This window comes from Hyla sarda, chromosome 4 (assembly GCF_029499605.1).
Source record: "Hyla sarda isolate aHylSar1 chromosome 4, aHylSar1.hap1, whole genome shotgun sequence".
Taxonomy (NCBI): Eukaryota; Metazoa; Chordata; class Amphibia; order Anura; family Hylidae; genus Hyla; species Hyla sarda.
In genome coordinates this window covers 130,749,954-130,765,083 of record NC_079192.1, presented here as the reverse complement: position 1 = coordinate 130,765,083, position 15,130 = coordinate 130,749,954, and the positions used below count along the sequence as shown (strand labels likewise).

At 41.0% G+C, this 15,130-nt stretch overlaps 1 protein-coding gene across 4 annotated transcripts in view; it reads left to right on the top strand.

The window, feature by feature from the left end:
* Positions 1-7,371, top strand: part of EFL1 (elongation factor like GTPase 1) — a 342,928-nt gene extending 335,557 nt beyond the window's left edge. For all 4 annotated transcript variants that reach the window (XM_056572137.1, XM_056572135.1, XM_056572138.1 and 1 more), the window contains one exon: positions 7,054-7,371. In XM_056572137.1, the coding sequence (XP_056428112.1) occupies positions 7,054-7,242 (189 nt within the window). In that variant the 3' untranslated portion in view covers positions 7,243-7,371. The remainder of the gene's footprint in view (positions 1-7,053) is intronic.
* The last annotated feature ends 7,759 nt before the right edge of the window (positions 7,372-15,130 follow it).

Sequence of the window (15,130 nt, the reverse complement as noted above, 5' to 3'; positions counted from 1 at the left end):
CGAGTACGCCCTGGCTCCCTGGTTCTTAAGGACCCAGGGCATACTTGTACGCCCATGGAAATTACGGTCCCCACCGGGCAGGGACCGGACTGGGATGCCTGCTGAAATCGTTCAGCAGGCACCCCGTGCAAACCCCTGGGAAGGTCCAGAGAACACCCCCCCCCCCCCATGTCGGTGATTGCTGCAAATCGCCGGTCAATTCAGACTGGCGATTAGCGGCGGTTCGGGATCAATCTGGTCTCCGGCAACCTGGAAAAAAAGAGTGACAGGTGACGTCCTCTTACCAGCAGGAGTAAGGTGGCACCGGTGCTACCTCACAATCTGCGGGATTAGTCAGCCGCATCGGATCGGTGGTGGAGGGTGTGAGGAGGCTTACAACTGGGTCTGGTGTGGCGGCGGTCTTCGGCGGAGGGATCTAACAGCAGGAGGGAAGCGCTGTTTGCCTCCTGCTGTTGCCTCCTTGATGAACAGCCAAAGGGCATGCTGAGAGTTGTAGTTTTGCAACAGCTGGAGGCGCAACTACAACTCCCAGCATGCCCTTTGGTTGTCTGGGCATGCTGGGATTTGTAGTTATGTAGTTATGAAAAATTGTGCCTCCAGCTGTTGCATAGCTACAACTCCCACCATGCATGGACAGCCAAAGGCATGCTGGGAGCTGTAGTAGTGTGCCTCCAGCTGTTGCAAAACTACAACACCCAGCATGCATTGAAAGACCGTACATGCTGGGAGTTGTAGTTTTGCAACAGCTGGAGGCACACTTGTTGCGAAACACTGAGTTAAGTAACAAACTCTGTGTTTTGTAACCAGTGTACCTCCAGCTGTTGCATAACTACAACCCTCAGTATGCACGGACAACCAAAGGGCATGCTGGAAGTTGTAGTAGTATGTCTCCAGCTGTTGCATAACTACAAATCCCAGCATGCCCTTCGGCTATCACTGCATGCTAACAGTTGTAGTTTTTGCAACAGCTGAAGGCACATTGGTTGCGAAACACTGAGTTAAGTAACAAACTCTGTGTTTTACAACCAGTGTGCCTCCAGCTGTTGCATAACCACAACTCCTAGCATGCCCTTTAACCTTCCGTGCATGCTGGGAGTTGTAGTTTTGCAACAGATGGAGGTTTGCACCCCCACCCAGGGTACATTCAAATGGGCGGGGGGTTTACAGTGAGTTTCTCACTGCAAGTTTCAGATGCAGAAAATTTTCAGCTGCAACTCAAACTCCCAGCGGAAAACTTGCTGTGAACCCCTGTGTCACGATCACACCCTATCGGTCCAGCTAAGACGCTAGAGAGAGTGTGATGGTGCAAGGGTTAAAACCGCCAGACCTCTGGGTATCCACTACTAGTCCCAGCAAGTCACCAAATTAACCCTTAGATAAACGTGTTTCACCAGAGCTTCCTTCAGAAAGGTGAGCTCATATATTTAGAGATTTAGAGACATTTAATCTGATAAAAGGTATCACAGTGCTATGCATAAAAATAAACAAATGACATACAGTTACAAAAATATGAAAGAGTTTAGCAAGACAAGTTCAGAAAACAAAAGATGAAGTTCTTACAGCATGATGATATAGCAGTCCATGAGAGTGAGGTTCCAGCTGTTCTTAGGATGGTCATGTCAGCTTTTGGCACAGCCTTGAAAAACAGTTGAGTCCAGCATTTTAAATCTTATCTCTGCTTCTTTGGAGGGAAACTCCATTCCCTCCCCTCCCCCCCCCCCCCTCCCCTCTGATCCCACCAGGTGGGGCATCTCTCTTCCTGACCCCTTATCTGTTTGATTATATGATGGGACCAGAGTGCACGACTTCAAAGGAGATACCAAACAGCCAGACCCCCCAATAAAATAAAATAAATACACAAAAACAAAGGATACACCGTTTGAATGACCCCTCACCCATGTCTTGGATAATACATTACACACAGATACAATTATAATACACATGTAGGATTCAATAATCAGGCCTTGGGCCTGACACCCTGCCTGTGTGAATGTACCCTAAAAACACTACACTCCACTAACTCATAATAAAGAGTAAAAAAAAACACTACACATAGACATACCACTACACAGTCCCCCCTCCCCAATGAAAATGAAAACATCTGGTACGGCAGTGTTTCCAAAACGGAGCCTCCAGCTGTTGCAAAACAACAACTCCCAGTATTTCCGGACAACCATCGACTGTCCAGGCATGCTGGGAGTTTTGCAACAGCTGGAGGCACCCTGTTTGGGACTCACTGGCGTAGAATACTCCTGTGTCCACCCCTATGCAAATCCCTAATTAAGGCCTCAAATGCGCATGGCGCTCTCTCACTTTGGAGCCCTGTCGTATTTTAAAACAACAGTTTAGGGTCACATCTGGGGTATTTCCGTACTCGTGAGAAATTGCCTTACAAATTTTGGGGAGCTTTTTCTCCTTATGAAAAGGTAAAGTTGGGATCTACTCCAGCATGTTATTGTAGTAAAATGTAATTTTTTTACACTAACATGCTGGTGTTGCCCCATACTTTTCATTTTCACAAGAGGTAAAAGGGAAAAAAAAGACTCCCAAAATTTTTAACACAATTTCTCCTGAGTATGGAAATAAACCATGTGTGGGCGTAAAATGCTCTGCAGACGCACAACAAGGCTCAGGAGTGAGAGCACATGTACATTTGAGGTGATTTGCAATGGGGTGGCTGATCATTACAGCGGTTCTGATGTAAACACAAAAAAAACACCCACATTTTACCACATTTTGGAAACTCCACCCCTCACAGAACTTACCAATGGGTATATAGTGAGCCTTAACACCCCACTGGTATTTGAAGAATTTTCGTTAATGTTGAAAGAAAATTAATATTTTTTCACTAAAATGCTGGTGTTATCCCAAATTTTTCATTTTCACAAGGGCTAATAGGAAAAAAGCCTCCTAAAATTTGTAACCCCATTTCTTCTGAGTATATAAATACCCCATGTGGGGACATAAAGTGCTCTGCTGGCACACTACAGGACTCAGAAGAGAAGGAGCGCCATTGGACTTTTGGAAAGAAAATTTGGCGAAAGTTTGCAAAGCCCCCATGGTGCCAGAACAGCAGAACCCCCCCCCCCCCCCCCCCCCCCCCCCCCGCATGTGACCCAATTTTTGAAACTACACCCCTCACAGAATGTAATAAGGAGTGCAGTGAGCATTTACACCCCACTGGTGTCTGACAGATTTTTGAAACAGTGGTCCATGAAAATGAAAAATTGTATTTCTCATTTGCACAGCCCACTGTTCCAAAGGTCTGTCAAATGTCAGTGGGGTTTAAATGCTCACTGCACCCATTGTTATATTTTGTGAGGGGTGTAGTTTCTGAAATAAGGTCACATGTGGGGGGCCACTATTCTGGCACCATGGGGGCTTTGTAAACACACATGGCCCCCGAAGTGAATTCCAGCCAAATTCTCTCTCCAAAAGCGCAATGGCGCTCCTCTTTTGAACATTGTAGTTCGCCCACAGAGCACGTTACATCCATACATGGGATATTTCCATACTCAGAAGAAATGGGGTTACAAATTTTGGGGGGCATTTTCTCCTATTACCTCTTGTAAAAATGGTAAATTTGAGGAAAAAACTGCATTTTAGTGGGGGAAAAAAAGAAATTTTCATTTATACATCCGACTTTAACAAAAAGTCGTCAAACACCTGTGGGGTGTTAAGGTTCACTGTACCTCTTGTTAGGTTCCTTGAGGGGTGTAGTTTCCAAAATAGTATGCCATGTGTTTTTTTTTTGTTTTGTTTTTTTGCTGTTCTGGCACCATAGGGGCTTCCTAAATGTGACATGTCCCCAAAAACCATTTCAGAAAAACTCACTCTCCAAAATCCCATTGTCGCTCCTTCCCTTCTGAGCCCTCTAGTGCACCCACAGAGCACTTTACATCCATATATGAGGTATTTCCTTACTCAAGAGAAATTGGGTTACAAATTTTAGGGAGATTTATCTCCTTTACCCCTTATAAAAATTCAAAAACTGCATCTACAAGAACAAGCGAGTGTAAAAAATGAAGATTTTCTCCTTCACTTAACACACTTTCTGAATGTCATTTTGAATACTTTGAGGGGTGCAGTTTTTATAATGGGGTCATTTATGGGGTATTTCTAATATGAAGGCCCCTGAAATCCACTTCAAAACAGAAGTGGTCCCTGAAAAATTCCGATTTTGAAAATGTTGCGAAAAATTGGAAAATTGCTGCTGAACTTTGAAGCCCTCTGATGTCTTCCAAAAGTAAAAACATGTCAACTTTATGATGCAAACATAAAGTAGACATATTGTATATGTGAATCAATATAACCTTTATTTCGAATGTCCATTTTCCTTACAAGCAGAGAGCTTAAAAAAAAATGCTACATTTTCAAATTTACCATCAAATTTTGAAATTTTTTACCAGGAAATGATGCAAGAATCGACGAAAATTTACCAGTAACATAAAGTAGAATATGTCACAAAAAAACTAACTCGGAACTTGAATGAAAAGTAAAAGCTTCCAAGAGTTATTAATGCTTAAAGTGACAGTGGTCAGATGTGCAAAAAATGCCCGGGTCCTTAAGGGGTTAATGTCTTTGAGTTTCTTTCCTTTTTTTCTACTCCAAACCGCCATTCCAGCCATCACTCTTTTCTTGACAATGTGCCAGACAGACATCTTAGACTCCTTCTTTTCCAACAGAAAACACACATTCCACGTGTATACAACCTCCCCATCTATAGTCCACCAAACGGTCATAGTGCCCCCTTTTTTGCCCTGCATAGTAAAAGTGGGTAAATATGTTGGTTCTCCATAAAGTATGTCTCCCATAGCAGTAAGGTAGTTTCCCCATAATGCAAGTAGTCCCCAGATTAACCAGGAGGCAAAAAAATAAATCATATGTGCCTTATATCCGGCACAGAACAGCTGCCAAACCAGGTCCTGCTTTCCCTGTGAGTTCATGCAGTATTTTAACAGCTATTTACGTGAATATAGGGATTTCTATCATAGAAAAATCAGAATACCGTATATTATGGCAGTTGTATGGAGTAAGAAAAAGGTGATATTAGTAGTGCGCTCGTATTATATCAGAGCAGTCTTGACACTTGGTGTTTACACTGGAATACAAGCGGTAAGTTTCCTTCCATGGCTTCCTACGTACAAAAGAGTTAATGAGAGAAGATTTGTTAAATTGTTAGTCGCGCTGTCATGGTTATAACTGACTTAATCTTTATAGATTTTAATTGGCTTTATCTGTAACCATGCAATGTGATTACAAGGAGATTCCCGACCAGTGTAAATTAATAATAATGGGGAGAAGGGATTTCAGTTGTATGTTGCGTAACTGCTCAAATAAATTAATATTGGGGAGGGGAAGGATTTATCAGAACGTGAAGTGAAGCAGTCGCCTCTAGCAACAATATTTCTTCTTTTATTTTCAAACAGGCTTCTGTACAGTGAAAGCTGGAATTGGGCCAGTTACTGAGATTAACTGTTTCACTTTTTTCTTTGCAAATTTTTCCTAAATCTCTCCATATGAATGGCCTTTTAAAGGGGCATTCTATCCTCGGGAATTGACTTGCAGTGGGCCTGAGTGTGACCTAAGGAAATTAGTTTTGGATCAATTGAAAATCTGACCCTTCTGAGAACCATATTGTGTAGTCAAGTTCTGTTTAAACTATATGGCTTAGTTTTGCGTCATGTGTATTTGATCAACAAAAGTCCATAGAGCGTACAGGGAGACACTCGTAGACGGCAACATCGCTTTATTCTGGTATGGTCACAGGATATAACATAGGCCAATGGGCCGTTTCACGCTCACATGCGCTTAATCAAGGTCATGATTAAGCGCATGTGGGCGTGAAACGGCCCGTTGGCCTATGTTGTATCCTGTGACCATGCCAGAATAAAATGTTGTTGTCGTCTACAAGTGCCTCCCTGTACGGTCTTTCTATGGATTTATTAGAAGCTGGTTTCCTTTGGGATTGAGCACTGTAAAAGAGCAGCTGTGCCGTTTCTCCGGGTGTCGAATGCAGTTCACACCACCTGCAGTAATCTGTACGCGGCAGTGCCGACTCGCTTTTTTTTACTTTTCCTGTGGCTGATCAACAAAGGTGGATCTGTCACATCTTTTAGCCTTGTTAAAGTAGTGACACATTCTAGTAGGTGATAACAATCTTATATCAGGCGTACATTTTTGGCAATTTAATTTCTTTATATCGGTTAAAAACAAAGAAATATTTTAATACCATTCCCTTGTGTTAAAGAGGTGTGGCCCAGGGTCTGCCATGCCCCAGGACCTATTTCTCTGTCGTGCCCACTCCTGTTGATTTACACACAGGGATCATCTTTCCACAGAGGCCATGTGTAGTTGGCCTGTCTATGGTCTGCCATATGATATGCAGACCCGGTGAGTCTGAGAGATTAAGGATCCCTGGCCAACTCTCTGTCCATGCACCATAATACACATTGACGACACATGCGCTAGCTAACTACACAGGGACACCATGGGCAGATGAGCTGTGCGTGTATCTATAAAAAAATAAACCTTAACTTACTGCCAGCCGCTCCCCTGATGCCTGCTGCAATCTCCAGGGTGCTCCTCTCCCGGTTTCCCTGTGGTCAGCATGTCATGCTGTGGCTCAGCAATAGCTGGACACAGTGATGTCCCACCTTGGCCAGTAATTGGCTGAGCAGCAATCTGATGTATCGGCACCAGGAAGAAGGCGTGGGCAATCACTGGCCTGGAAGAGGAGTGCATCAGGGACTGCAGGGGGGGCAAATGGAGCCACTGGCGGAGCCGTGGGAGTTAATTAAATATATATTTTTTAGATCTGACAGAATGGTAACTTTGATTAAAAACTATCCTGAAGTGTTCCTTTAAACAGGCATGTAGCTAGCTAGATAGGCAAGGCAGCCCACCTAAGCTATGTGTATGCAGTTATTGCTCTGCGGGTGGGCTTTAAGCATATTAATATAAGTCCAGAGAGACCCTTGTTTTAATGTCTTTGCACATGGCTGCAAGTAGGTTTGCCTAATAATATAGTTGTTTTTTTTTCTTATAATTTAGGTCATTCCAAGCGACCCATCTTGGGTCCCCACTACTGAGGAAGAATACTTACATTTTGGAGAGAAAGCGGACTCTGAAAATCAAGCGAGGAAATACATGAACTCTGTGAGAAAACGTAAAGGACTTTATGTGGAGGAGAAAATTGTGGAACATGCAGAGAAGCAGAGGACTCTGGGCAAGAACAAATAATTATTCTCAGCTTCTTCCCTTGTTCTTTTTGCAAAGTTTCTTCAATAATTATTTGAATGTGTCGCTTGTAGTCTCCGGTTCTCACAGACTGTGGAGCGGATTTTAATAAATGTAACTGATGAGACAATTGACTCTGCTAGTGTTCCATGTCTGTAAATAGCTCCTAGTGTGTAGGCTTGTACCAGTCTCAGTCTGCCGAGCCAGAAGCCAAACAGTCTATAGAGATGCAGTCAGACACAACATCATTCTTTAACTCCCCTAACGACAACAGATGTATATTTGCGTACTGTGGCCGGCTCTCGATCTGTGAAGCACGCTCACGCCCGTATCTGCTGGGTCCCGATTGCTAATTCCGGACATCGCCGATCGGGCTGATGTCTGGTATTAACCCTTTAGATGCCGCAATAAAAGTTGATTGCAGCGTCTAAAACGGGAGAATACACTACCGGTTAGCTCAGCGGAGCTGTTCAGGACCGCTGCAGTGAAATTGTGGCGTCCCGCCCAGCTGAGAGGACAGTGGGAAGTGTCTTACCTTCTTCCTGGCTGTCCGATCGGCTTTTGATTGCTCCAAGCCTGAAATCCAGGCTTGAGCAGTCAAGCTCAGAAAACACTGTTCAATGCATTCCTATGGCAATGCATTGAGCAGTGCCTGCTATAACACTGCATAAAAGAAGTTAAAAAAAAAAGTTAATAAATGTGATTTAACCCCTTCCCTAATAAAAATCTGAATCACCCCCCTTTTCCCATTTAAAAAAAAAAAGTGTGTAAATAAAAATAAAAACAAACATATGTGGTATCGCCGCGTGCGTAAAGGTCTAAACCATAAAAATATATCATTAGTTAAACCCCATGGTCAATGGCGTACGCGCAAAAAAATTCAAAAATAGATTATTTTTGGTCACTTTTTATACCATAAAAAATGAATAAAAAGCGATCAAAAAGTCTGATCAAAACAAAAATAATACCGATAAAAACTTCAGATCACGGTGCAAAAAATGAGCCATCATAAAGCCCCGTTCGTGGAAAAATTTAAAAATTATAGGGATCAGAAGATGACAATTTTAAACGTATTAATTTTCGTGCAATAGTTATGATTTTTTCCAGAAGTACGACAATATCCAACCTATATAAGTAGGATATCATTTTGATTGTATGGACCAACAGAATTAAAAGAAGGTGTCATTTTTACCGAAAAATTTACTTTGTATAAACAGAAGCCCCCAAAATTTACAAAATGGCATTTTTTTCTTCAATTTTGTTGCACAGTGATGTTTTTTTTTTTTTTTGTTTTGACATAGATTTTTGGGTAAAATGACTAATGTCACTGCAAAGTAGAATTGGTGGCGCAAAAGTAAGCCATCATATGGATTTTAAGGTGCAAAATTGAAAGGGTTATGATTTTTAAAATGTAAGGAGGAAAGAATGAAAGTGCAAAAACTGAAAACCGCTTGGTCCTTAATAGGGATCGACCGATTATCGGTATGGCCGATATTATCGGCCGATAATCACGATTTTGGGCATTATCGGTATCGGCACTTACCTTGCCGATAATGCCCCGCCCCCAGTTAAATCTATAGTAGTAAACATGTAGTCCTAGCTGATGGAATTCTTCACCATTGGTCGATATACTTATCTCTTTTACTTCAAACTCTCTTTAAATATAGAGTTTAGTATAATATTCACTAAGAATACACACAGTATTCCCATATTACAAACCATTTTCATTGAAAAAAATGTTTTATATCATGGGAAATCATTTTTCATACATGTCCCAACATTCATAGACAGTTTTAAAAAAAAATGATAAAATTGGATTTCTTGTCATATACCAGATATTCTCTATATGGCCAAATTAAATGGCCTATTGATCTGTCCATCTGCTAGAAAACTGATCTGCTATTCGCCATTATCACAAAGACTGAAACAGAGGGAAGAAACAATTATTTACCTAAAAAATAGATGAAGAAAATGAGAATTAAAGTGGTCTTGCTTAGAAAATGAGTTTTCCAATGGTTTATGAAGAAATTCTGAGTTAATGGGAGGGGGGGGGGGGGTCTGCCTTCAGGTAGATGAGTAAAGAACAGCTATGGCTTGGACAACCTGTTGATTTGAAGGGGCGCTGAGTTATGATTTATTTACCCTCTGGTGGCTCCACAAGGAAAATGAACGCTTGCTTGTGTTCTCCCACACATAACAGCTGTTTGGTGAGGTTCCAGTAGGAGGACACCTTTTGAGCAGTATAAAGTCAAGAGGATTGTCCAAAGCAGACAAACCCTTTACTTGATAGCGTAACCTAAAAGTGTGTAAATGTCCCTCAAACTCAGACAGATCTAACAGATGTTGCAATTGTATCATGAGAAATGCTCCATATGGTAGAGGATATGTTCAAATAGTAAAATACAAGGCTGTGGTAGACTAAAGTCTAACAGTCTCTTGACTGAGGGCTTGTGCACATTGTAGTTCATTCAGAAGATCCTGAAAGGTCCTGAAGGTTATTCTCAGAATGCTTCCTTTTCTGCATGAAGACCTCTTGCATCAATAGTTTAGCAAAAAGGACCTACAGAAAAGCTTGGCTGATAAATACCCTAATTTCTATAATAATGGCCAAAGATATTCGTTTTACGGAGGTTTCCAAACCTGTCAGCAAATGTCTAAGGCAAAAGGGCGTGTCAATAGTGGAGATCAACATGCCTAATCCTTGTAACATCAAAAAGTTTGCTTATCACTTGTACCTTTTGAAATATTAGCAATGAAACGGTTAGCCACCATGTCTTGTTCAATTTCCAAATGTACCCATCACTGGCATGTAAGTGGTCCAGCAGTGCTAAAATCCACATATAAAGCATGGCTTGACAGACGCATGGTTGACACGTTTCTGACATAATTGCTCTTAGTCATGGCATGCTATGCCCAATCCAATTGATAGGGCCCTGACAGACAAATCTGGCAATGCATTATTCCCTTAGCCTTGTTAAATTTAACATGCATGTTCGGCAGAACCAAGTGTAAATGCTTACAATGAAATGTAAGCAGAAAAAAATGGTTGACATTATCTGTTACTTAAAGGAGTACTCCACTGGAAAGCATTTTCATTTAAATCAGCTGGTGCCAGAAAGGTAAACAGATTTGTAAATTACTTCCATTAAAAAATCTTAATCCTTCAGTACTTATCAGCTGCTGTATGCTCCAGAGGAAGTTCTTTTCTTTTTTAATTTATTTTCTGTCTGACCACAGTGCTCTCTGCTGACACCTCTGTCCATGTCAGGAACTGTCCAAAGTAGGCGCAAACCCCATAGCAAACCTCTTTTGTTCTGGACCGTTCCTGACATGGACCGAAGTGTCAACAGACTGAAAAGAACTTCAAAAAGAAAAGAACTTCCTATAGAACATATAGCAGCTGATACTGTAGGGATTAAGATTTTTAAATAGAATCATTTATAAATCTGTATAACTTTCTGGCACCTGTTGATTTAAAAAAAAAAAAGTTTTCCAGTGGAGTACCCCTTTAAGACTACAGAACAACTTTCTTGTGAAAGATTCATCATTTACTATAGAATTCTCCATATTATTATTAATTATTCCATAAAATGTTATTGGCAGTTTATGGGTCTCTGTTTTATGTTTGTCAGCTGAGTGTAAGTCTGGAAATAATGATGAATAAATTATGAACGCCACAGGATTAAGAAATTGACTAACACTCAGCAGCCGGCTAAGTAATAGCACTGCAGTGAAAAGAACGGTTACACGTCTGCTGCCTCCCTTTATGGGTGTGTATGTCTTTAGGCCACTTCACCAGAAAGGTATAGGTTAATGGTATAGTAAAGCAACATAAATAAGTATGTAATATAATAGGAACATTTATCAATGTGTCTCCAGAGGCAGTGCAATAAACAGAAAACGTATAAATCAGTCTTCATTTTTGGTGTAATTCTTTTACATTATTTCTAAAGCACATTTCCAGTAACATACACACAAAACATTGTAGATGAGATTACAGAGGCGATCATACCAGGACAGCACAGCGATTACAAATTGTGCTGATTTGCTTCTGCAGATTTGGCAAAATTATATGTACAGTCAGGTCCATAAATATTGCGACATTGACACAATTCTAACATTTTTGGCTCTATACACCACCACAATGGATTTGAAATGAAACGAACAAGATGTGCTTTAACTGCAGACTGTCAGCTTTAATCTGAGGGTATTTACATCCAAATCAGGTGAACGGTGTAGGAATTACAACAGTTTGAATATGTGCCTCCCACTTGTTAAGGGACTAAAAGTAAATGGACAGAATAATAATAATCATAAATCAAACTTTCACTTTTTAATACTTGGTTGCAAATCATTTGCAGTCAATTACAGCCTGAAGTCTGGCACGCATAGACATCACCAGACATTGCTGGTTTCATCCTCGGTGATGCTCTGCAGGCCTCTTTCAACCGTCTTCAGTCCCTGCTTGTTCTTGGGACATTTTCCCTTTTAGTTTTGTCTTCAGAAAGTGAAATGCATTCTCAAATCTGATTCAGGTCAGGTGATTGACTTGGCTATTGCATAACATTAAAAAACTCTTTGGTTGCTTTTGCAGTATGCTTTGGGTCACTGTCCATCTGCACTGTGAACGCCGTCCAATGAGTTCTGAAGCATTTTGCAGATAATATTGCCCGAAACACTTCAGAATTCATCCTGCTGCTTTTGTCAGCGTCACATCATCAATAAATACAAGAGAAGCAGTTCGATTGGCAGCCATACATGCCCACTATGCCATGACACTACCACCACCATGCTCCACTGATGAGGTGTATGCTTAGGATCATGTTCCTTTCCTTCTCCATACTCTTCTCTTCCCATCACTCTGGTACAGGTTGATCTTGGTCTCATCTGTTTATAGGATGTTGTTCCAGAACTGTGAAGGCTTTTTTAGATGACGTTTGGCAAACTCTAATCTGGCCTTCCTGTTTTTGAGGTTCACCAATGGTTTCCATCTTGTGGTGAACCCTCTGTATTCACTCTGGTGAAGTCTTCTCTTGATTGTTGTCTTTGATACACATACACCTACCTCCTGGAGAGTGTTCTTCATCTGGCCAACTGTTGTGAACAGGTTTTCTTCACCAGGGAAAGAATTCTACGGTCATCCACCACAGTTGTTTTCCTTGGTCTTCCGGGTCTTTTGGTGTTGCTGAGCTCACCGATTCATTACACATTTGTTTTGGCCATGCCTAATGTTTCGGCTATCTCTCTGATGGGTTTGTTTTGTTTTTTCAGTCTAATGATGGCTTGCTTCACAGATAGTGACAGCTCTTTGGATCTAAACTTGAGAGTTGACAGCAACAGATTCCAAATGCAAATAGCACACTTGAAATTAACTTTGGACCTTTTATCTGCTCATTGTAATTAGGATAATGAGGGAATAACACACACCTGGCCATGGAACAGCTGAGAAGCCAATTGTCCCATTACTTTTGGTCCCTTAACAAGTGGGAGGCACATATGCAAACTGTTGTAATTCCTATACCGTTCACCTGTTTTGTTCTGTTTCATTTCAAATCCATTGTGGTGGTGTATAGAGCCAAAAATTTTAGAATTGTGTCAATGTCCCAATATTTATGGACCTGACTGTATATTAAAGATAAAAAGATGCTTCATTGTAAAGTGTACCTGTCGTTGACAAAATCTTTTTATATAATGTAGATAATATGTACAGTCATTGCCGTAAATGTTGGCACCCCTGAGATTTTTCAAGGAAATGAAGTATTTCTCACAGAAAAGGATTGTAGTAACACATGTTTTGCTATACACATGTTTATTCCCTTTGTCTGTATTGGAACTAAACCAAAAAAGGGAGGAAAAAAAAGCAAATTGGACATAATGTCACACCAAACTCCAAAAATGGGCTGGACAAAATTATTGGAACCCTTAACTTAACCCCTTAACGACGCAGGACATATATTTACGTCCTGCGCCGGCTCCCGCGATATGAAGCGGGATCGCGCCGCGATCCCGCATCATATCGCGTCGGTCTCGGCGCTCATCAACGGCCGGGACCCGCGGCTAATACCACACATCGCCGATCGCGGCGATGTGCGGTATTAACCCTTTAGAAGCGGCGGTCAAAGCTGACCGCCGCTTCTAAAGCGAAAGTGACCCGGCTGCTCAGTCGGGCTGTTCGGGACCGCCGCGGTGAAATCGCGGCGTCCCGAACAGCTGACCGGACACCGGGAGGGCCCTTACCTGCCTCCTCGGTGTCCGATCGACGAATGACTGCTCCGTGCCTGAGATCCAGGCAGGAGCAGTCAAGTGCCGATAACACTGATCACAGGTGTGTTAATACACGCCAGTGATCTGTGTAAAAGATCAGTGTGTGCAGTGTTATAGGTCCGTATGGGACCTATAACACTGCAAAAAAATGTAAAAAAAAAAGTGTTAATAAAGGTCATTTAACCCCTTCCCTAATAAAAGTTTGAATCACCCCCCTTTTCCCATAAAAAAAATAAAACAGTGTAAAAAAAAAAAAATAATAAACATATGTGGTATCGCTGCATGCGTAAATGTCCGAACTATAAAAATATATCATTAATTAAACCGCACAGTTAATGGCGTACGCGCAAAAAAATTCCAAAGTCCAAAAAAGCGTATTTTGGTCACTTTTTATACCATTAAAAAATGACTAAAAAGTGATCAAAAAGTCCGATCAAAACAAAAATCATACCGATAAAAACTTCAGATCACGGTGCAAAAAAATGAGTCTTCATACCGCCCTGTACATGGAAAAATAAAAAAGTTATAGGGGTCAGAAGATGACATTTTTAAATGTATAAATTTTCCTGCATGTAGTTATGATTTTTTCCAGAAGTGCGACAAAATCAAACCTATATAAGTAGGGTATCATTTTAACCGTATGGACCTACAGAATAATTATAAGGTGTAATTTTTACCGAAATATGCACTGCATAGAAACGGAAGCCCCCAAAAGTTACAAAATGGCGTTTTTTCTTCGATTTTGTCGCACAATGATTTTTTTTTTTCGTTTCGCCGTGCATTTTTGGGTAAAATGACTAATGTCACTGCAAAGTAGAATTGGCGACGCAAAAAATAAGCCATAATATGGATTTTTAGGTGGAAAATTGAAAGGGTTATCATTTTTAAAAGGTAAGGAGGAAAAAACGAAAGTGCAAAAACGGAAAAACCCTGAGTCCTTAAGGGGTTAATATTTGGTTGCACACCCTTTGGAAAAAATAACTGAAATCAGTCGCTTCCTATAACCATCAATAAGCTTCTTACACCTCTCAGCTGGAATGTTGGACCAATCTTCCTTTGCAAACTGCTCCAGGTCTCTCTTATTGGAATGACATCTTTTCCCAACAGCAATTTTAACCCCTTAAGGACATGCACCGTAAATGTACGGTGCTGCTAAGAAGTACTTAGCGCACAGCGCCGTACATTTACGACACAGCTTTCCTGGATCACCGCGTCTCTGGACGGTGATCGTAACGGTATGACCCCCCACATGTCGGCGATCAGACCGACGATTTGCCGCTATTCCGAGTCAGTCAGCAAAAAAAAAAAAAAAAATAAACACTGCTGCCCTGTAGATGACAAAATAAAAATAAGTGGTCATAAAAATGCTCAGCAATTAATTTTTTATTCAAATTTCATGTAGAAGTAGTAAAACAAAACTAACACTATATAGATGTGGTATTGCTGTAATTGTACTGACTCATGTTCACAAAGCACAATGCCCCATAAAATTGCACAATTGCCTTTTTTTTCTTCCAAATTTCACTCAGCAAAATTTTGTTTTGTTGTGTTTTGCAATACTCTATATGGTAAAAGGATGAGTGCAAAAAAAAAAAAAAACTGTTCATGTAAAAATAAAACATTATGG